This window comes from Oncorhynchus masou, chromosome 30 (assembly GCF_036934945.1).
Source record: "Oncorhynchus masou masou isolate Uvic2021 chromosome 30, UVic_Omas_1.1, whole genome shotgun sequence".
NCBI classification, from domain to species: Eukaryota; Metazoa; Chordata; class Actinopteri; order Salmoniformes; family Salmonidae; genus Oncorhynchus; species Oncorhynchus masou.
Window position 1 is genome coordinate 34,810,700 of NC_088241.1, and position 23,947 is coordinate 34,834,646.

General features: G+C 43.1%; 1 protein-coding gene across 2 annotated transcripts in view; it reads left to right on the forward strand.

The window, feature by feature from the left end:
* Positions 1 to 23,947, forward strand: part of LOC135522573 (tyrosine-protein kinase Yes-like) — a 54,816-nt gene that overhangs the window by 7,638 nt on the left and 23,231 nt on the right. Inside the window, exons 2-5 of one of the 2 annotated variants that reach the window (XM_064948967.1) lie at positions 15,201 to 16,015; positions 20,810 to 21,094; positions 22,901 to 23,000; positions 23,490 to 23,588. In XM_064948967.1, coding sequence (XP_064805039.1) covers positions 20,818 to 21,094; positions 22,901 to 23,000; positions 23,490 to 23,588 — 476 coding nt within the window. In that variant the 5' untranslated portion in view covers positions 15,201 to 16,015; positions 20,810 to 20,817. The remainder of the gene's footprint in view (positions 1 to 15,200; positions 16,016 to 20,809; positions 21,095 to 22,900; positions 23,001 to 23,489; positions 23,589 to 23,947) is intronic. The other variant, XM_064948966.1, reaches the window with a different exon arrangement.

Genomic DNA, 23,947 nt, shown 5'->3' on the forward strand with positions numbered 1-23,947 from the left:
GTGGACAAATATAACACTTTTTTGGTTACTACATGATTCCGTATGCGTTATTTCATAGTTTTGATGTCTTCACAATTATTCTACAATGTAGAAAATATTAAAAATAAAGAAACACTGGAATGAGTAGGTGTGTCCAAACTTTTAGCTGGAACTGTAAGTATTCAGACCCTTTGCTGTGAGACTTGAAATTGAGTTCAGGTGCATGCTGTTTCCATGGATCCTTGATGTTTCTACAACTTGATGAGATCAACCTGTGGTAAATTCAATTGATTGGACATGATTTTCAAAGGCACACCTCTGTCTATATAAGGTCCCACAGTTAACAGTGCACGTCAGAGCAAAAACCAAGCCATGAGGTTGAAGGAATTGGCCGTAGAGGTCCGAGACAGGATTGTGCCGAGGCACAGATCTGGGGAAGGGTACCAAAACATTTCTGCAGCATTGAAGGTCCCCAAGAACACAGTGGCCTCAATCATTCTTAAATGGAAGAAGTTTGGAATCACCAAGACTCTTCCTAGAGCTAGACGCCCAGCCAAACTGAGCAGTCAGGAGAGAAGGGCCTTGGTCAGGGAGGTGACCAAGAACCCGGTAGTCACTCTGACAGAGCTCCAGAGTTCCTCTGGAGATGGGAGAACCTTCCAGAAAGACAACCATCTCTGCAGCACTCCACCAATTAGGCCTTTATGGTAAAGTGGCCAGATGGTGGCCACTCCTCAGTAAAAGGCACATGACAGCCCACTTGGAGTTTGCCAAAAGACACCTACAGACAAGGTTCTCTGGTCTGATGAAACGAAGATTTAACTCTTTGGCCTTAATGCCAAGCGTCACATCTGCAGGAAACCTTGCACTATCCCTACAGTGAAGTACGGTGGTGGCAGCATCATGCTGTGGGGATGTTTTTCAGGGGCAGGGACTGAGAGACTAGTCAGAATTGAGGCAAAGATGAATGGAGTAGTACAGAGAGATCCTTGATGAAAACCTGCTCCAGAGCGCTCAGGACCTCAGACTGGGGCGAAAGTTCCCCTTCCAACAGCATAACGACCCTATGCACACAGCCAAGACGACGCAGGAGTGGCTTCGGGACAAGACTCTGAATGTCCTTGAGTGGCCTAGCCAGAGCCTTGATTTGAACCTGATTGAACATCTCTGGAGAGAACTGAAAATAGCTGTGCAGCAACACTCCCCATCCAACCTGACAGAGCTTGAGAGGATCTGCAGGGAAGAATGGGAGAAACTCACCAAATACAGGTGCGACAAGCTTATAGCGTCATACCCAAGAAGATTTGGTTGTAATTGCTGCCAAAGAAAAGTGCTTCAACAATGTACTGAGTAAAGGGTCTGAAAAAAAAAAAAAGAAGCAAACATTTCTGAACTTGTTTTTGCTTTGTCGTTATGGGGTAATGTGTGTAGATTGAGGGAAAAATAATGTAATACAGTTTAGAATAAGGTTGTAACCTAACAAGATGTGGAAAAAGTCAAGGGGTCTGAATCCAACGTCACAGTATATGTTTGCCAATTAACTTCAAATTAACTTAAAATTAAGCACATTAACCTGCTTTATAACCAGTGTAGAGCCTAACTGGCATACATAGCTGCACTTGAGTTTCATGTTTGGGAAAGATGATTTTCCCGCTAATTGATTGCATTTTGGAACATTCGCGCTTATAGCCTACTGCCATGTGCTCATTGCTGCGCTTATAATGTGAAAAAATTGCCTAACATTTTATCAACATTTTTAAGCTAAATGATCAGCCTCATTTCTTTTAAATTGATTTTTTTTATGCTGGGTTTTTGTATTAATTTGGAATCTATTGCATCCCACAACTGTAGCAGAGTATGTTTCAAATATTTATTTCTCGCACAGGAGGACAAGTTAAACAATAGAATAGGTCAACGTATGAACTATGGTGGATAGTAGATTGACATAGGCTAGTGCTTTTGCTGTTCGTTAGGCCTACTCATCATGTTGGCTGACGAAAAGTAGGCTAAATGTGGGCAGTTCTATCTTCAATATGCACCTAGGAATTCGATAAGGGGGACTCGAGCGGTTGCGTCCCCGATGTTTCTGTCTTCATTCACTTGTAGCCTACTTCTTAGCTGAAATTCCTGCGAGAAGAACCCGATCATGTGACGGGCATTGGCGACATCTGAGAGAGCCATGTGAGTGAGAGGTGCTTCGGAGCACGGCAGCTGGGAGCAGGGAATTATAATTAGCCTATTATATTGAGCCCAAGGGCACAACGGCCACTTTGGCCTCAAAAGGCATGATTTTTTTTTTAGGGGGCATTACAGCCACACAAGTGGGATGCCGCCGGGAAATTCAAGTCCTGATAAGAATATTATCAAGTGCTTGTCAAGTTGTGCGAGGCTGATGAAGAGTGTGCAGATTGCAACTTTTTTCATATCATCGTTAAAGTCCCATCATGTAGCCTTAGAATGTATTAAACATCAACAGCCATATTGCATAGCCATATCAGGGTCTAACATAAGGACAACTCATTAACAAGAGTATGTTCTTCTGAAATAGACTACATTTTCTTCATGTCATGTTTCTTTAGACCTGTCTAAAATAAAGAATGGACTTATTGCGAATGTGTAGGCTATATTAAATGGATTTATTAGAATTTTTAAAATGTGGATGTTCCAAAGGTCTGCATCAGTGGCTTGTAAGCTATGCGTGGAAGCCAGGAGATGCTAAATGTGTTTGTTAATTAACGGTCAATTACCGCGAGACCGGCAGTTTATTTGCATGACAATCACTGGCTGACAAAATGTCATAACCACCACAGCCCTAGTGTCAATCAATGTTCCTATTTGTCACTGACTGATGTTTAGTGTACATTCTGTAATTTCACCTGCACCATTCATTATTGTCAGGCATCAGCTTTATGTCTAAGTTACCTTGTTCAGTAACAGTAGCCATGACCCAGAACAACAAGGTTGACTGATATCCATCAACTAACCAGTTTGTCTGTTTGTTTGTTTCCTATTCCTTCTCCCTCGCTCTCACTCTCTGTCCTTGGTAGGAAGAGCACATAGAGGTGTCATTGAGATGGCCTCTTGGCTGTACTGAATGTGTGTATTCATCAGTGAGTTTCCTTAGTGCGCACACTAATTTGTGTGTGCACGTGCGCTTGTGTGTAGACTTTGAGCATGCGTTTTTGTGCGTGCGCGTGTTTCTGCCTGCCTGCGGTCCTCTCAGTGAAAGCCACAGCAGGTGGCCTGGAGCAGAAAGGCCCGGCGGAAGGAAGTCTGGGCCAGAGTGATCTGTCCATTTCTCACTGACCATCCCAACACTCCCTCCATTTCAGAGCAGTCAGCACAGGGGGATTCATGTCCCTATGAGTTCTAGTCTGGGTGCCAGTCTGTTTCTGCTCTCTTGCCAACTCCCCATGGAACTGTAATGTAAAACAATGTCATCAATGGAGTTAGTCCCAGATCTGGGGTTTGTTCTTGCTATCGGTCTAGTCCTCAAACAGCTCTACTTGCTATGCAATCATGCCATTTTCATCATGATGGGGAGAATCCTAACTGAGTTTTCAATTAGCCATGTATTGTTGGGGTGGCAGGGTAACCTAGTGGTTAGAGTGTTGGACTAGTAACCGGGAGGTTGCAAGTTCAAACACCCGAGCTGACAAGGTACAAATCTGTCGTTCTGCCCCTGAACAGGCAGTTAACCCACTATTCCTAGGCTGTCATTGAAAATAAGAATTTGTTCTTAACTGACTTGCCTAGTTAAATAAAGGTTAAATTTAAAAAAAAGTATAAACATTTAGTAAGAACATTTGTGTTAGGATTCAACTTATCGAGCGGAAGTCTGATGCAGAACTCCCGGTGAAGGGTGAAGTTGCCCCTAGATGGTGATCTTTGGTCAGTTTCACATATTTGCACTCTAGATACAGTATGTACTGAACCTAGATATGTACCTATGGGAAATGTCAACGCAGAGCCAGAACTCCAGGCTGTTTAATGGTGAATGAAAATGTCTCCGCTCACCTCCATGTTATCAGCCCAGGACATTTTCATTTAGCTTGTGTGGAATGTCCAGTTCTTTCCCACTGTCAGGAAAGAATGGGCTGGGGGTGGAGGATACGATATACACAGAACCTTCATTCCACTGCAGTCTACAGTCATGGCCAAAAGTTTTGAGAATGACACAAATATTAATTTTTACAAAGTCTGCTGCCTCAGTTTGTATGATGGCAATTTGCATATACTCCAGAATGTTATGAAGAGTGCAAGTCCCTCTTTGCCATGTAAATGAACAGAATCCCCCCAAAAAATATTCCACTGCATTTCAGCCCTGCCACAAAGGACCAGCTGACTTCATGTCAGTGATTCTTTCATTAACACAGGTGTGTTGACGAGAGAGTGTTGACGAGGACAAGGCTGGAGATCACTTTGTCATGCTGATTAAAGTTTGAATAACAGACTGGAAGCTTCAAAAGGAGGGTGGTGCTTGGAATCATTGTTCTTCCTCTGTCAACCATGGTTACCTGCAAGGAAACACATGCCGTCATCATTGCTTTGCACAAAAAGGGCTTCAAAGGCAAGGATATTGCTGCCAGTAAGATTGCACCAAAATCAACCATTTATCGGATCATCAAGAACTTCAAGGAGAGTGGTTCAATTGTTGTGAAGAAGGCTTCAGGACGCCCAAGAAAGTCCAGCAAGTGCCAGGACCATCTTCTAAAGTTGATTCAGCTGCGGGATCGGGGCAACACCAGTACAGAGCTTGCTCAGGAATGGCAGCAGGCAGGTATGAGTGCATCAGCATGCACAGTGAGGCAAAGATTTTTGGAGGATGGCCTGGTGTCAAGAAGGGCAGCAAAGAAGCCACTTCTTTCCAGGAAAAACATCAGGGACAGACTGATATTCTGCAAAAGGTACAGGGATTGGACTGCTGAGGACTGGGGTAAAGTCATTTTCTCTGATGAATCCCCTTTCCGATTGTTGGGCATCCAGAAAAAAAGCTTGTCCGGAGAAGACAAGGTGAGCGCTACCATCAGTCCTGTGTCATGTCAACAGTAAAGCATCCTGAGACCATTCATGTGTGGGGTTGCTTCTCAGCCAAGGGAGTGGGCTCACTCACAATTTTGCCAACACATCCTCCGAGAGCAACTTCTCCCAACCATCCAGGAACAGTTTGGTGACAAACAATGCCTTTTCCAGCATGGTGGGCACCTTACCATAAGGCAAAAGTGATAACGAAGTGGATCAGGGAACAAAACATCAATATTTTGGGTCAATGGCCAGGAAACTGTCCAGACCTTTAATCCCATTGAGAACTTGTGGTCAATCTTCATGAGGCGGGTGGACAAACAAAAACCAACAAATTCTGACAAAGTCCAAGCATTGATTATGCAAGAATGGGTTGCTATCAGTCAGAATGTGGCCCAGAAGTTAATTGACACCATGCCAGGGTGGATTGCAGAGGTCTTGAAAAAGAAGGGTCAACACTGCAAATATTGACTCTTTTTCATCAACTTCATGTAATTGTCAATAAAAGCCTTTGACACTTATGAAATGCTCGTAATTCTACTTCAGTATTCCATAGAAGTATCTGACAAAAATATCTAAAGACACAGAAGCAGCAAACTTTGTTGAAATTAATATTTGTGTCATTCTCAAAACTTTTGGCCACGGCTGTACAGTAGAGGTCTTCACGGATCCACCTGTACCCGAATACCAGAGACCCAATCCGGGACCCGAGCGGGTCTGGATCCAGAATTCTGAATAATGTCATGGGTCTGGGTCGCATCTGATATGATTGTCACGGGTCTTGGATATATGTCATTTTAACCGACTTGTCCGGATGGACCCATACAGATCCGAATGCGACTGCTGCAGTAGAGAGAGACATGTTATAGTTTCTGCTGCTGCACTTTTCAGTTCACGAGAGTGCTTGTTGTTGGCCAATCATAAGTCATCAAAGCAGCAATAGGCTACAGTCATACAGGCCACAGTCAAGTTAGGAGATATCTCATCAGTGGAGGAAGATGGAGTTAAAAAGATGGAATTAAAAGTTAAAGGAGAAGGATAGGCTACAACTGGTAGGCTGTTCTGTTACTTTATATTCTGATTGCAGTTGTTGTTTGTAACTGTGTAGGACGAGAAAGCCCATTTTAATACATATCAGGTCTCGATGGGAAAGCCCCAGATTCACTTTGGAACGGGTTCAACATACTATAATTATGTCCTGCCGTGTTCAGCAGAATTGCTGAAGATGTTTTCTTATTCTGTTGTAATGCGTTTTTTGTTGTTGTTGTTGATAGCTCTACAGAATTTTCTGTGATCTGAGATTTAGAGTAAACGCATCAAATCCCTTTTGATGACGAAAGCTGATTCTCCAGTTTTAATGTGGATTTAGTGCGACTATTTTTAATCCTCTACCATTTAAAACTTTTGTGGAGGGACTCAAATCTATTGGTATCCATCCAACTGATTTAAATCTGTACAGCTTTAAATAATAGCTCCGAGCTATCATCTCCAGCCTTGACCCTCCAATCTGGGCTGACCTTTGGGATCACGCAGAAGGGACCACTTTAGCCCTTTTAATCTTATCAGTGTTATTATTTCATAGTTTTTCGACCAAACATACTTTCAATAACGTTTTGTTATGAGCATTTGCATTTTCCTCTGTTAAATATATTATCTGTCTGGGTACAACACCGTTCTAAAGGTTATTTAACTCTGTGCCACTGTGGCAGCCAAACCTGCCTGTGCAAGAAACACGGTGCACTCAGGACAGCGGGCTGTTCACTGGAGAACTGTAGCACCAATCACTGGTATGGAATACATATATGTGTCACACCCTGACCATAGTTTGCTTTGTATGTGTCTATGTTAGTTGCTTGTGTCAGCATAGTTCTTAGGATAGCTTCACGTCGTTATTTGTTTATTTGGTTTTGTACAGTTTACTTTGTGTTTGTTGTCATCTATTAAATGATGCATTTACACCACACTGCGCTTTGGTCCACTTCATATGACGATCGTGACAATAAAGGAACTTCGTCATTCCTTCTCCTCAGATCTCACCAAGTCAAGTTCCACCCCTCCTCTTCAACACTCACCCCTCCTCAAGAATCAACCAGTGGTGTTGCGCAGTTCTGCGAGGCCCCTACACATTTTGCCATGGGGCAGAGGGATAAATGTGCAGTTTTATAGCTAATCTCATTCTTTTCTACACATTCTTTTCCATGAGGCAGAGAGAAAATGTTGCTATTTTAAAGCTAATTTACTTGAATTCTAAGCATTTTGCCATGGCTTATGACGTGTTCATATGCTATCTGGGTGGCTTGCGACAATATTTTTTTTAGCCCGGGGCGAAACACTAGTGAGCACACCAGGGGTGAGGAAGTCAGGGGGTCAAGGAGCCTCAGGTGGCGGTGGAACACCAGGTCCCTCTCTGTGGAACGTATGAGGGGCGTACCTTTCAGCTAAAGCAATTCCAGGGTGAAGTTTCCCCCAGGTATAGATCTAGGATCAACTTCCCCTCCCCCAATCCTTAGTGAGGACAATGAAAAACGGACCCAAGATCACCGTCTTGGGGCAACTTCGCCCTACACCAGCCAATGCATTCCAAACGTACTAAGGTGTAATCTGAGCCACAAGAACCCTATGCAAATCAGGTCTACACTTTTGACGCCAAAATGTGTTTGTGTTTTCCTCAGCTTGCTACATAGTGATATTTGCTGTCTTCTTAAGCAAGCTATTCCTAAATCTTTCGCTGTCTCAGAACACAATGCTTTTGATTTAGACAGAGGGGAGGATGAGGCAACTTCGACCTAGTTTTGGAAGAACACGTTTCTATTCTATTTCAACATCAGCTAATGCACTGTGAGCTTTTCCCTGATAAGACAACACATATTTGGTCTGCATTTATTCTGTCTCTCCTTCAGATCAGACCGAGGAAATGTTTGAGGGTTGTAATAACAGAACTTTTCCTTTTTCAACTCTACCTTGCCCAGTTACAGTAATATTTTGTGGTGGACTACTTGCTACACAGAATGACACCACTGGAAATCCTTTCATGTATGTGTGCTGTTATTCTGTTATAGGTTATATGCTCAGGGCAACAGGATGCTGTCAGTAATTAGAACATGTTACTAAATTTAGCTCCAAATCAACAAACATATTGGCAGTTTTGTTTAGTATTTTTGGCTCTGTAATGCATGAATAATGAGTCTCTATGCATTTTAGATCCTTGGAATTGATGGTTACTAAGACTTAAGGCTCGTTTGTGACTTTGGATTCATGGGAAATCATTTGATTACATGACTAATGCCCCTTAGGTTACATTGTGAACTCGCTCTTTGTTCATAGGGATCTGGGGATGGCTACTATGGGTACTATTTCTCAGCGTGCGGATTCCTTCAACCTTGCTTAGAACTGTCTCATTCTCCAAACAATGTTATAACCTTTAAAGAATAGTTATAGTACAATCTGTAACAATATCCATGTTGCATCTCCACTATTTATGTAATCTCAGTCAAACCCAGTCTAATCTCAGTCAAACCTGCGTGCTGGAGTTGGGGGGCTTCAAAGAAATTGAGGGAGAAAGAGAGTGGACACAGTGGTCTGGTCAGACTTAAAGGAACCTTTTTCCTGGAGGTGTAGGCCGAGATCGTTCAACTCTAGACCAATAACCTTAAAGGCATGTAACGTGTAGGTAGGCTTGGGTGGTATACAAATCAAATCAAATTTATTTATATAGCCCTTCGTACATCAGCTGATATCTCAAAGTGCTGTACAGAAACCCAGCCTAAAACCCCAAACAGCAAGCAATGCAGGTGTAGAAGCACGGTGGCTAGGAAAAACTCCCTAGAAAGGCCAAAACCTAGGAAGAAACCTAGAGAGGAACCAGGCTATGTGGGGTGGCCAGTCCTCTTCTGGCTGTGCCGGGTGGAGATTATAACAGAACATGGCCAAGATGTTCAAATGTTCATAAATGACCAGCATGGTCGAATAATAATAAGGCAGAACAGTTGAAACTGGAGCAGCAGCACGGCCAGGTGGACTGGGGACATCAAGGAGTCATCATGTCAGGTTGTCCTGGGGCATGGTCCTAGGGCTCAGGTCCTCCGAGAGAGAGAAAGAAAGAGAGAAGGAGAGAATTAGAGAATGCACACTTAGATTCACACAGGACACCGAATAGGACAGGAGAAGTACTCCAGATATAACAAACTGACCCTAGCCCCCCGACACAAACTACTGCAGCATAAATACTGGAGGCTGAGACAGGAGGGGTCAGGAGACACTGTGGCCCCATCCGAGGACACCCCCAGACAAGGCCAAACAGGAAGGATATAACCCCACCCACTTTACCAAATCGCAGCCCCCACACCACTAGAGGGATATCTTCAACCACCAACTTACCATCCTGAGACAAGGCTGAGTATAGCCCACAAAGATCTCCGCCACGGTACAACCCAAGGGGGGGGGGGGCGCCAACCCAGACAGGAAGACCACATCAGTGAATCAACCCACTCAGGTGACGCACCCCTTCCAGGGACGGCATGAGAGAGCCCCAGTAAGCCAGTGACTCAGCCCCTGTAATAGGGTTAGAGGCAGAGAATCCCAGTGGAAAGAGGGGAACCGGCCAGGCAGAGACAGCAAGGGCGGTTCGTTGCTCCAGAGCCTTTCCGTTCACCTTCCCACTCATGGGCCAGACTACACTCAATCATATGACCCACTGAAGAGATGAGTCTTCAGTAAAGACTTAAAGGTTGAGACCGAGTTTGTGTCTCTCACATGGGTAGGCAGACCGTTCCATAAAAATGGAGCTCTATAGGACAAAGCCATGCCTCCAGCTGTTTGCTTAGAAATTCTAGGGACAATTAGGAGGCCTGCGTCTTGTGACCGTAGCGTACGTGTAGGTATGTACGGCAGGACCAAATCAGAGGGATAGGTAGGAGCAAGCCCATGTAATGCTTTGTAGGTTAGCAGTAAAACCTTGAAATCAGCCCTTGCTTTGACAGGAAGCCAGTGTAGAGAGGCTAGCACTGGAGTAATATGATCACATTTTTGGGTTCTTGTCAGGATTCTAGCAGCCGTATTTAGCACTAACTGAAGTTTATTTAGTGCTTTTTCCGGGTAGCCGGAAAGTAGAGCATTGCAGCAGTCTAACCTAGAAGTGACAAAAGCATGGATTAATTTTTCTGCATCATTTTTGGACAGAAAGTTCCTGATTTTTGCAATGTTACGTAGATGGAAAAAAGCTGTCCTTGAAATGGTCTTGATATGTTCTTCAAAAGAGAGATCAGGGTCCAGAGTAACGCCGAGGTCCTTCAGTTTTATTTGAGACGACCATTAAGATTAATTGTCAGATTCAACAGAAGATCTCTTTGTTTCCTGGGACCTAGAACAAGCATCTCTGTTTTGTCCGAGTTTAAAAGTAGAAAGTTTGCAGCCATACACTTCCTTATGTCTGAAACACATGCATCTAGCAAGGGCAATTTTGGGGCTTCACCATGTTTCATTGAAATGTACAGCTGTGTGTCATCCGCATAGTAATGAAAGTTAACATTATGTTTTCGAATAACATCCCCAAGAGGTAAAATATATAGTGAAAACAATAGTGGTCCTAAAACGGAACCTTGAGGAACACCGAAATTTACAGTTGATTTGTCAGAGGACAAACCATTCACAGAGACAAACTGATATCTTTCCGACAGATAAGATCTAAACCAGGCCAGAACTTGTCCGTGTTGACCAATTTGGGTTTCCAATCTCTCCAAAAGTATGTGGTGATCGATGGTATCAAAAGCAGCACTAAGGTCTAGGAGCACGAGGACAGATGCAGAGCCTCGGTCCGATGCCATTAAGATGTCATTTACCACCTTCACAAGTGCCGTCTCGGTGCTATGATGGGGTCTAAAACCAGACTGAAGCATTTCGTATACATTGTTTGTCTTCAGGAAGGCTGTGAGTTGCTGCGCAACAGCCTTTTCAAAAATTTTTGAGAGGAATGGAAGATTCGATATAGGCCGATAGTTTTTTTTATATTTCTGGGTCAAGGTTTGGCTTTTTCAAGAGAGGCTTTATTATTGCCACTTTTAGTGAGTTTGGTACACATCCGGTGGATAGAGAGCAGTTTATTATGTTCAACTTAGGAGTGCCGAGCACAGGAAGCAGCTCTTTCAGTAGTTTAGTTGGAATAGGGTCCAGTATGCAGCTTGAAAGTTTAGAGGCCATGATTATTTTCATCATTGTGTCAAGAGATATAGTACTAAAACACTTGAGTGTCTCTCTTGATCCTAGGTCCTGGCAGAGTTGTGCAGACTCAGGACAACTGAGCTTTGAAGGAATACGCAGATTTAAAGAGGAGTCCGAAATTTGCTTTCTAATAATCATAATCTTTTCCTCAAAGAAGTTCATGAATTTATCACTGCTAAAGTGAAAGTCATCCTCTCTTGGGGAATGCTGCTTTTTAGTTAGCTTTGCGACAGTATCAAAAAGGAATTTCGGATTGTTCTTATTTTCCTAAATTAAGTTAGAAAAATTGGATGATCGAGCAGCATTAAGGGCTCTTTGGTACGGCACGGTACTGTCTTTCCAAGCTAGTCGGAAGACTTTCAGTTTTCTGTGGCGCCATTTCCGTTCCAATTTTCTGGAAGCTTGCTTCAGAGCTCGGGTATTTTCTATGTACCAGGGAGCTAGTTTCTTATGAGAAATGATTTTAGTTTTTAGGGGTGCAACTGCATCTAGGGTATTGCGCAAGTTTTAATTGAGTTCCTCAGTTAGGTGGTTAACTGATTTTTTGTCCTCTGGCATCCTTGGGTAGACAGAGGGAATCTGGAAGGACATCAAGGAATCTTTGTGTTGTCTGTGAATTTATAGCATGACTTTTGATGTTCCTTGGTTGAGGTCTGAGCAGATTATTTGTTGCAATTGCAAACATAATAAAATGGTGGTCCGATAGTCCAGGATTATGAGGAAAAACATTAAGATCCACAACATTTATTCCATGGGACAAAACTAGGTGCAGCATATGACTGTGACAGTGAGTGGGTCCAGAGACATGTTGGACAAAACCCACTGAGTCGATGATGGCTCCGAAAGCCTTTTGGAGTGGGTCTGTGGACTTTTCCATGTGAATATGAAAGTCACCAAAGATTAGAATATTATCTGCTATGACTACAAGGTCCGATAGGAATTCAGGGAACTCCGTGAGGAACGCTGTATATGGACCAGGAGGCCTGTAAACAGTAGCTATAAAAAGTGATTGAGTAGGCTGCATAGATTTCATGACTAGAAGCTCAAAAGACGAAAACGTCATTTTTTTTTGTAAATTGAAATTTGCTATCGTAAATGTTAGCAACACCTCCGCCTTTGCGGGATACACGGGGGATATGGTCACTAGTGTAGCCAGGAGGTGAGGCCTCATTTAACACAGTAAATTCATCAGGCTTAAGCCATATTTCATTCAGGCCAATCACATCAAGATTATGATCAGTGATTAGTTCATTGACTATAATTGCCTTTGAAGTAAGGGATCTAACATTAAGTAGCCCTATTTTGAGATGTGAGGTATCATGATCTCTTTCAATAATGACAGGAATGGAGGTGGTCTTTATCCTCGTGAGATTGCTAAGGCGAACACCGTCATGTTTAGTTTTGCCCAACCTAGGTCGAGGCACAGACACGGTCTCAATGGTGATAGCTGAGCTGACTACACTGACTGTGCTAGTGGCAGACTCTACTATGCTGGCTAACAGCCTGCTGCCTGGCCTGCACCCTATTTCATTGTAGAGCTAGAGGAGTTAGAGCCCTGTCTATGTTGTATACCATATACAGTTGAAGTTGGAAGTTTACACACACTTAGGTTGGAGTCATTAACTCGTTTTTCCAACCACTCCACACATTTCTTGTTAACAAACCATAGTTTTGGCAAGTTGGTTAGGAAATCTACTTTGTGACACAATAGATTTCTCCAACAGTTCACTGTATCACAATTCCAGTTGGTCAGAAGTTTCAATACACTAAGTTGACTGTGCCTTTAAACAACTTTGAAAATTCCAGAAAATGATGTCATGCTTTTAGAAGCTTCTGATAGGCTAATAGACATCCACAGGTACACCTCCTATTAACACAAATGATGTATTTCAAGGCCTTCCTTCACACTCAGTGCCTCTTTGCTTGACATCTTGGCAAAATCAAATGAAATCAGCCAAGACCTCAGAAAAAAAATTGTAGACCTCCACAAGTCTGGTTCATCCTTGGGAGCAATTTCCAAACGCCTGAAGGTACCACGTTCATCTGTACAAACAATAGTACACAAGTATAAACACCATGGGACCACGCAGCTGTCATACCGCTCAGGAAGGAGACTCGTTCTGTCTCCTAGAGATGGACATACTTTGGTGCGAAAAGTGGGTCAAAATTCACCCAACTTATTGTGGGAAGCTTGTGGAAGGCTACCAGAAACGTTTGACCCAAGTTAAGCAATTTATAAGCAATGCTACCAAATACTAATTGAGTGTATGTAAACTTCTGACCCACTGGGAATGTGATGAAAGAAATAAGAGCAGAAACAAATCATTCTCTCTAATATTATTCTGACATTTCACATTCTTCAAATAAAGTGGTGATCCTAACTGACCCAAGACAGGGAATTGTTACTAGGATTAAATGTCAGGAATTGTGAAAAAACTGAGTTTAAATGTGTTTGGCTAAGGTGTATGTAAACTTCCGACTTCAACTGTATATCGTATACCCGGGTATTATGAAATAGCTACGGGATGATTTTGTCAATACTGTTGAAACTATTTCTTCGAATTTTTTAAAGTAAATACCTGCTGTCAACTTGTGCAATATGTTAGAAGATTAAGCAGATTTCATTCTTCTTTCACCTGTCACATTATGAAGCTTATGTAGTTCCCCAGAACAGTTGATCCAGTCATGTGTTTGTTTTGTAAATAGCACAATGGGAGAAAGCAGGAGCAGGTGATTCTAGCTGTGTATCGACAGGGGTTAAGTTTTATTTTGAAAGTATTGTGTGTTTTTTTCCGTCAATAAACTGATCAGGGACTTGCAACTATAGTTTTCCTTCACATAAATTACATTAGTGCAACACATTCGTCAAAAAATAGCGACGATGCATGGCCGTCATATTTATAATGTTAAGGCCTATCATAGGAAGAATGTAGCCAGCTACATTTCCTAATGTTTTGCTTAAAGTTAATCTTGCATTTTACCAGAGAAAAATAGGCTGGCTATACTGAGAAAAGTAGCTAAACATCAGCCAGAGCTCTGTCTTCGGATAGAATGCCTGTTAGTGAATACTCATCCAAGTTTAAAGTGCAACTGAAGCACAAAATTAGTTCAATGCCGAGCAGAAATTACAATAAGAAGCTTTTTCGATCCGTGTTTACAAACATAGCAAGATATTTCTTATGAGTTTTATATTTTTGTCCTGCATGAAAAACGCATAATTCTGTGTTAACATGAGCCCTAAGTTTAACTTGCCATCTGAGTAAGAATTATTAAAAGTGATGGGGCATCATATTGTGCTAGCGCTTGAGAAGTCAAAGCCTTTTGGTTGAGTTATTTGTACAGCTGCCACTGCTATCTTGATTTCCTTGCGTTGTTTCTCCTCTCTGTTCTTTGGTCTCCTCCTCCCCCCTCTTCTCCGAGCAGAGCAGGCAGGCCCGTTGCCCTAGTGACTCCAGACTCCACACAGACACAGTGTGTAGACATGCTGCTGGAGAGCCAGTACGGCATTGGTCAAAACTTTGTTCATTCACACAATGTCTCTCGTTCACATTCGCTTGTAAATGACAGTAGCTCATACACATATATATAACTTTATGCGCTGGATTGCCTGTCTGCAATTTGTTTATTTTAGTTTGCGTTTGTTATAATATAGGGCCCTATGAAATCCGCTTAACTTTTTTCGGAGTTCCGTTTAATTGTTTTCCCAAATGCATTTTTTTCCGTTTTCATTTTTCTGAATTCTGTGTTTTACAATTTTTGCAAATTTTAGCATCAGAAGGAGTGTCTAATAATGTGAATGAATTAAACAATGAACCATTTAATAAGATAGAACAGTACAGTTGTAATGATGCAACACATTGCACTATTTTTTTTTATCAAGGCAAGTGCTTCAATACAGAGTTCTAGTAAGTGTTTCATTATAAATGGAAAAAAGTAAGGCAAGAATCTAGGCAACAATGCAGCAAATTCTCCTCTGTTTCCAGCTGGCCGAGGATGTTTGCGACGGCCTGGGATGATGACTTTTCTGCCAACAAAAACTCTGCACAGATGAACATGCTCTGCGTGGTACTTCACTGCCCCAAACCAGCTATTCCATCTGGAGCTCACTGCTTCAGGAGGAGCCTTGTTCTGCACAAACCCCTTCATAATGAGGAAGCTCACCCATCTCTTTCTGGCAGGGTTCCTGAAGAAGACAGATCTCATCCATGTCACAAGTGATGCAACTTCAGAGAAGTATTTTAAGTGCTGCCAGGTCTCACCCACCAGATTAAATGACATGGCAGAGACAGGTTACATGTACACTTGGGCATCACTCCTTTCAGAACCTCCTTGTATGCCTTCTGGCAGTAGGAGGCATTATCTGTGTCCACTGCCCAGGCGTCATTCAGGTTCAGATCATTGCTGTGGAGGGAGGCTAGTATAGCTTGGGAAAACTTTGAGTAGATGCATCTGTCCATGAAAATTACATCCACCAGAAAGTACTGGTTTTCAACACCTTGTGTTTTAACCTAAAATAATATTGTGACAAAGCAAGTGTTATTAAAATGTCAAGTGTAAACACAATATAGATACAGCGATAGTTAGCTAGATGGAGAGGCAGTGTTCAATTCACATTGCAGAATGTAAATGTAGGCTATTGCAACGGTATATTAATAGGCTGTTAAGTTAACTCACCAATGACGATGTTTAGAATGCTGGAATCCCTTGCACCTGTTGTCTCGTCAACAGCCACCGGAAACTTATTCCCACGGATCTTCTGTAGAACGGCAGTCACGTGTTGGTCGAACACACCGGGCAGGTGCGTATGACGGAGGCTGCTCTTATTTCCGGGCACCGCTCCTCCCTGTTTGCAATGCTTCGCTAGAAACGGCCGTAGCTTTTTTAGCTTTCCTAATGGGATGTCAGACTTGGCGCACACATCCACAAAGTCCTGAATAAATCCTCGTCTTGAATCTGCTGATGCGCATGCACTAGTAATGGTCGTTTGAAGAGGCTAACATGGTGTTTTTCCTTGTTCTTCACATGGGCTTTAGACTTTAAGTGGTCATCATCATACATATTTTTACGGGTCCAATCAATAGTATGTTGACAGAATTTATTGCGTGACTGATAATAGGCGTTTGGGTATTGCGCTTCTCTGAATTTAGGGGTTCGGGACCATTTTTAACATTTACATTTAAGTCATTTAGCAGACGCTCTTATCCAGAGCGACTTACAAAATTATTATTTTTAGTATTTTGACGACTTGGCCCTCCCAGACGGCCTCTTCGACATGTTTCTCAAAGAGACAGCCAAGTTATGAGGTGACGTAAGGGTCCCACACACGACCGAAAAAGAAATTGTTTCTCTAAGTCTACTCATCTGTAATTTTACAATTATGAATAATTTGTTACTACAATAATTAGGCCCGCCTTTGATTTAAAAAAATATGTATATATTTCAGCCAAATCATGTAATATGCTGCATTATTACACGTTTTAAAGTTGAATCCATGTTTATAACCAAATTCTGCGATTCCGTCCGCATTTTCCGCATCGCGGAAATCATAGGGCCCTAATAATATTTAGGCTAGTGGCCTCCATGGAAATTCGCAATTACTTGGTAATAGATGCCCAATTACTTTGCAATAGACTCCCAATGGGCTTTTCTTTGTGTTTTTGACTGAGATAACCATTATCATCAGCATAGTCTCTACACTATGATCAATGAAGAGTAGATGACATTGCAGCGCATTCCCATCTCATCTCGCCTTGTTTTACTTCTCCCCCCACTCTGAAGAGATTGTGCTTGGTGTTGAAGACGACCAAGCATGATGTGGGCTAAATCCATCATGTCATTATGTGTGTGGGTTGCTTTAACTGTGGCCTGTACTGATAGCGGGTTAGCTGTGAGCTGATGAAGGCTGTCAGCCAAAGCCTGCCCAGCCACTATGGATCACGCCATCACAGCCAAGAGTGTCGTTAAGCTCCACCGGGACAGAAACCATCAGATCACTGGTAGCCTGAGGACATTATCCTTCTTGAGGACTTAATGCTATTGGATCACAGGAAGCATCGACACAGACAGGTGGCACAAGGAGAATAATTAACTGTGGTAAATGAAGAGAGTGCTATAGTGGAAGTAGTCGGAGAACAATAAAGAGCCAGGGAAGTAGTTGGGCCTACCATTTAAGCCCTCGTGCCCTCATCTGTTCTTCAGATAGTTCCCTCCCCACCCTCTTTCAGCCTACGTCCACCATACCAGGTCTGTACATATATGGAAGCGGGTTGTTATGTTTCTCTCATCATCCTCACAGCCAGCGCAAAGCCTCCCTCCTCATAATCCTTCATTCAGTTGGCCAGGGGATTCTCTCTCTCTCAACAGATTCTTCCCTGCGCTGACAGTCCCCCATGTGAGAGGGCTTGGCACAAAATCCCAGCCCACTCTCTGTGTATCTTTGGCACACGCACATGCACACATAAATACGGTCTTTAAAAAAAATGTATCTCTACATTCAGAGCAAATCTCTACCGCTCTCTTTGCCAGGCAATGTTATTCTGCTCCGATTATCTACATTTGTGTATCGGAGGGGGGCTATGGGGATTAGCGTATGGGCAAAAGCATGACATGAGATGAAGAACAATCACTTGTAATACTGCACTGGGCATCTTCATGGCTATGTGAACCTGCTGCTGTGCCCATTTACTTAGGATGGGAGAAGAGTTTCACTTGGGCCATGGGTTAGGGAAGGGGCTTTTTAAAACGGCTCGGGCGTGAACGCTTGGAGCGTAAGATCACGTTCCCCTCCTCTGCTGTCTGTTGATACAAATGGGCCAGAGGAACAGGTGTGTATGTGTGTCTACGCAGTCAGGTGCAGGCTGAATGCGCACGGCCTTTCCAGCTTTACGTGTGAGTGTCACCCAGACTAATCCAGTCTGTTTTCTCAGCGAGCTAGAGCTCATTCACTATATGACTCTGTTTGACTCACTGTGACGTAAGGGGGGCGAAGTTGGCGAATGGTTGACTGTGTCTCCGTTAGAAGAATGTTGCACCAGATGGTCTCTTGAGTTTTTTTTATACAGATGTTGTAATGGCATTGATGCAGGCTGGAGCCTTTTGACTGGGATGTAAAGGCCTGGAACTGTGGCGTGGCAAGTTAAGTGACCTGTCTCCAGACCACTTCTTTCTGATGGTAAAGTTCAAACCACAGTCAACCAACCCAACCATTTCTACCCACCACGAGCCCAGCAGTTAAAAGGGAGGGTGTGTTAGACTCCTTTTTTAAAGGGAGGGCTGGTTCTGTAGTTTCGTGGCTGACAGAATTCCTTGGCCTCCGAGCTGAACATCTGTGATTAGATTCATATGGACCAAGGCGTATAATTATTATTATTTTTATTTATTTTTACAAATCTGCGTTCACTTAGTATAGTTTGATCAGATACTTTGACTCCGTATCAATTTGTAAACATTAATTTACCATAATTACTTTGCTAGGTAGTGTTCGCCCGATATACCTGCGCCAATACGCAGATATTTTTCATCCTATAGCTTTATCATCTTCTTTTTAAATAGTGAGCCAACATGAGATTAAAAACACATTTTCTCATTGCTCCTTCTTGTCCCTCTACAGCAGACATAGAGTGAGCAATATGTTTGAAACATTGAATCACAATAAAATTGCAGTATCGAATCATGGGAATACATATCGTATTGGCAACCAAGTATCGTGATAATATCGTAAAGTGAGGTCCTTGGCAATTCCCAGCCATACTCTTAAATCAGTTTTATAGAAAACTACCGACATGTAATTCGAACCATAGCATGCAATTTATTCAGTGTACTTGGCAGTTCTGCTACTGACAAACTGGACTTCTGCCATTCCCTTTTCATTTATTTTATTTTACCTTTATGTAACCAACCAGTTAATTAAGTACAAATTCTTATTTTCAATGACAGCCTAGGAACAGTGGGTTAACTGCCTGTTCAGGGGCAGAATGACAGATTTGTACCTTGTCAGCTTGGGGGTTTGAACTTACAACCTTCCGGTTACTAGTCCAACGCACTAACCACTAGGCTACCCTGCCGCCCCTTTCTGTCTGTCTCTGTCTTCTAGGCCAGTGTTTTGCAATCGTAGGCGTACAAAATTCCGGCAACTTTCCCAAAAATCACAGTATTTTCCTGTAATTAGGAGGGAAACAATATGGACATCTGGGGCACCTCTAACCAGGATTACTCGAATTTTGCACTGTATGTCCCTGTTGCTAACTGACAGGTCGCTCAGATAGCCAGTTCACAGTCACACTGATTTAGTCAGCTCTCAAGAGTAAATAAAAGTCCTCCTTCAAAATAAGGAATTAATCATAGCTTGTTTGCCAGAAAGCTCCCGATTTGAAAGACAGCTACCCACCTCAGGGTAGAGAAAACGATAGTAAATCCTGGCTGTAACCCTCTGACTAGAGCAGCTGTTTCCGAGATCAGTCAAAACATCCCCCTGACTGGAGCCTGCTATAGGAGCGTGTCTGATGGCAACCGTATTTACTAGGCCTTCTCTTCACAAAGGAATGCCTTGACATAACACTGGCCGATTCTGTTGGATGGAAGAATGACAACAATGCAGATGGGGAAGACGCCAGTGTAGATGTGTTGTAGCTTTTTGGACATGTGGTTTCACGTAAGGGTTACTGGTGGTTAAGGCGACGTGCCGATTCGCCAACCATCTCTTGAATTATGTGCTCGCACACGTTATTGCATGGATGTAGCAATGGTGGAAACTCCCTTGTGCCAATCGTTACACCATTCCTATGCTTTTAAATCCATCACAGGGAGTGTGCAAGTGCACACTTCAGAAGAAGGATGGAGAATTGGGGCAATACCTAAATGTATATGGAGTTTTTAATGGCTGGTGGCCATGTTTTGCAACACTTCTTGTGATGTTTGACCCACAAAAGAAGTAGCAAATGTTTATTCTGGGGGGGAAAACATGCTTTTAAATCCTTTTCTCAGAATTCTCACCATTTTGCCTCATCAGCGCTGCATTTCAGATGCTGTCAATTTGGAATTCATATGTAATAAACATCTCCTTAAATCCTACAGGTATACAACACAACAGCCCTAAACCCCTTTATAAAATCTCTTTGCATGTATGTTTTGCGTTGGCTACACTAGACTAGTGCTGTCTCACAGTCGTATGTGTGTTATGTGTTTGATTATGACCATGTAACATGCATTAGGAAGAGTGATGCTCTACAACCAAATCATTTTTAGATCAGATTTAGGATTTTTGTCCCCAGATTAATAGAGCATCATGGGCTTGTGGCTTAAGCCATAAAATGACAAACAAATGGTTTATGACAAAACATTTTAATAGACGTAGAGTCGTCTAGGTTGCAGGATGACTACAGAGGTAGTCATCTCAGTGTTAAAGGCATCCTCCTAACCAGTCCATATGTTGTAATCCTTAATAATTTTTTAACCTCTTCGCTTTCATCGTTGTTTCGACTGATGAAGTGCCACCCCTGCACACGCAGCCTATCACGTCTATGCCGAGGGTGACACAGTGAATACTGTCCTGAAACTATGCTCTAACGAAGTGTGTGTGTGTGTTTCCCTCCAGACGTGACCATGGGCTGCATCAAGAGTAAAGAAGACAAGGGTCCCACCATGAAGTACCGGCCGGACAATGCTTCGGCCTCGGACGTCATCGCCCCCCACGTGGGCCCCTACGGGCCCGACCCCACCCAGCTGCAGCAGAACCAGCCACCTTCCTCTGGACCCGCCACAGGCTTCAACCCCCACGCTATCACCCCCTTCGGAGGAGCCTCCATCATGACCCCCTTCGGAGGGGCATCCACCTCCTTCTCCGGTGCTCTCCCCGGTGCATTCCCCGGTGCCGTATCAGGTGAAACTCGCCTACTATCCACATAATCCTAGATGTAGATCTTCAAGCATAGCCCACCTCAAATTTTCAAGCGAATTAACCATTGACATTTTAGACTTGCCCTACTATTTACAGAATCCGAACTTGAGACCTTAAGGCGGGTAGCGTTTGTGTGCATGTATCTTTCGAGTGTGGGTTTCTTTTCGTACCCGTATGCCTTTCTATCATAACAACAATGCTATATAAGCACTCATATATATGTGCCATATGAGACTGCTATGATTCCTTCACAAGGGCCCATATACTTATTTTACAACAGAAATAGTTGGTGACCTGACAACTCAATATCCGGAGTCGCTCGAAAAAAACACCTGCCATTGTGTTCCAGCCAATTCAAATCCAACGGTCTATCGTCATCTCCCTCTAGATGTCCTTCAGTCACGTTGTACACAGGTGCCATTGGCAAAAAAAAAAAATCAGCAACGATTGAAAGAGACATCTTTTTATAGGTCTACGGTCCCAGTGAGCAGGGAGACGAGATTGAGCACTCCTGTATAGGTGGGATTAGGTTTGTAATCCCCCCCTCCCTGTTGTGTTATCTGGTCTCGGGGTGGTGGCGGGGCTCCATGGCACGTTATGGAGTTCCTCTACCAGTTAATGGGATTAGTGTTGGCAGCTTTGTGTTGTTCAGCGTTGGTTTAGATGAACATGTGCTCCCTGTGAGGTGTGTCATAGGCTATGTCCGAAATGGCACCCTTATGGGCCCTGGTCAAAAGTAGTGCACTAACAATATATAGGGAGCAGGGTGCCGTTTGGGACATAGCCGTAGATGGTTATCCACACAATCTGCCTACCTATCTAATCTCTGTCCAGCAAGCAGAATGGCTTACATTGTGTTCTGTATTGACATTACAGCTGTGAGATTAGATGACCTGTGCTATGCTATTATTCATGCTTTGTAATTGTTAGATTGGCACCGAGCTGACGTAAGCATTTCCCCTACGACGCTAAATAAACAACAACCTTGCCGGATGATGAAATCCACTCCCATCAGAGCAACCAATTTAGTATCCACCCCCCCTGACAAATTAATACTTGACATGAATGACAGTCTTTCCCTTTACCCTTCCCAATATATCCATTGCAGACCTGGGATTAAATACTAGAGTGCCAGATGTGCAGTTTTCAACAATTATATTGATTCCATTGCACCAGGAAACCTCAATTATGCCCAGCTTAAGTATTTTCAAATCATTTCCAATAGTATTTCAACCCAGGTCGGATCCAGGGCCAATGGCGTGTCTGTTGCTTTCCTGACACGTGGCAGTTTTGTTCATATTTTTATACGTTGGACAATTCCATAGAGTAGAATTAACGTCAGGGAGAAAATTGACAGGGAGCGCGCAGGCTGGAGACCACGGATCTATTGCTCCCCTCCTCTCACAACAGTGTCACACTACACATACCAGTCACGTACCACCACTATGGAAACAGAACGAGCCGCTACAGATCTACGTTCTCTGACTGACCTCCCCATGGTCCTGTTTATCTTTGCAGCAGAGTTTGTTTCTGTCAATGTCACTGAATGTTGACAGTACCAATCTTGGCACAAAGGTCGCCAGGTATTTATAGAAAGTCTTTGTGTCTTTAGTAGGCTGTTAGTAGCTGTCAGAATGCCATCATGTTCTGACTTTTTCACCATCTGTACTGGTTCTCCACCAAAATGAGTCAACAAATGTATATACTGTCCATGAATTTCACTTGTGCTTTTTGAATGTTTTATTGAATGTTTTCTGTCTGTGTGTGTGTGTGTGTGTGTGTGTTCAGGTGGGGTTACATTCTTCGTGGCCTTGTACGACTATGAAGCCAGAACTTCAGACGACCTGACGTTCAAAAAAGGGGACCGCTTCCAGATCATCAATAACACGTGAGTTCATGTGGGCCCTGGACAAAAGTAGGCCACTATATAGGGAATAGGATGCCATTTGGGATGCAGGCGCCCTCTTTGCACCTGTTCTATACAACTTTCTTCCTACATGTTAAATAAAGGTTAAATATAAATAAAATTAAAAAACATGGATTAGAGTTTTGTTTTCACCCTCTGATCCTGTTTTTTTTACACCCAGATCGCTGGAGTCTTTCATTTATTTAATGAAACCCCTTTAACACAGATGTGCCTTAGGCCATAAATACCTCTCTGCTATAGAATGTAGCCTTTGTTGACTTTGTTCAATTCAAATATAATGCATTGCTGCCTACCATAATATAGCTATAGAACACATGCATAAAAGACAGCATGTACAAGACATAACCAGACTTCCGTTACTAGGAACCGTGTGTGCTGGAGTGTGCAGACATAGTAGTGACACTAGATCTGGATGATTCTCTCCTTCACTCTGTGTTTTTCCCCCTACAGAGAAGGGGACTGGTGGGAGGCGCGCTCCATCAACACAGGGAAGAAAGGATACATTCCCAGTAACTATGTGGCTCCAGCTGACTCCATCCAGGCTGAAGAGTAAGGCCCTTGTTTATCCTCTCACCTAACCTAACCTGATTAGGACCTTCCACTGACACAACAGCACTATCCTAACCACAGCATCATGATCATGCATCACATGCCTCTCACTGGAAGCCCATTCACATTTTATTTTTTATTTTATTTAACCAGGCTAGACAGTTATTTGCAATGACAGCCTCCTGGGGTACAGTGGGTTAACTGACTTGTTCAGGGGCAGAATGACAGATTTTTACCTTGTCAGCTCGGCGATTCGATCCAGCAACCTTTCGGCTACTGACCCAATGCTCTAACCACTAGGCTACCTGCCGCCCCCAAACTAGAATAGCTCATAGCCTCTTCTGCTCTCCTGAGGCCAT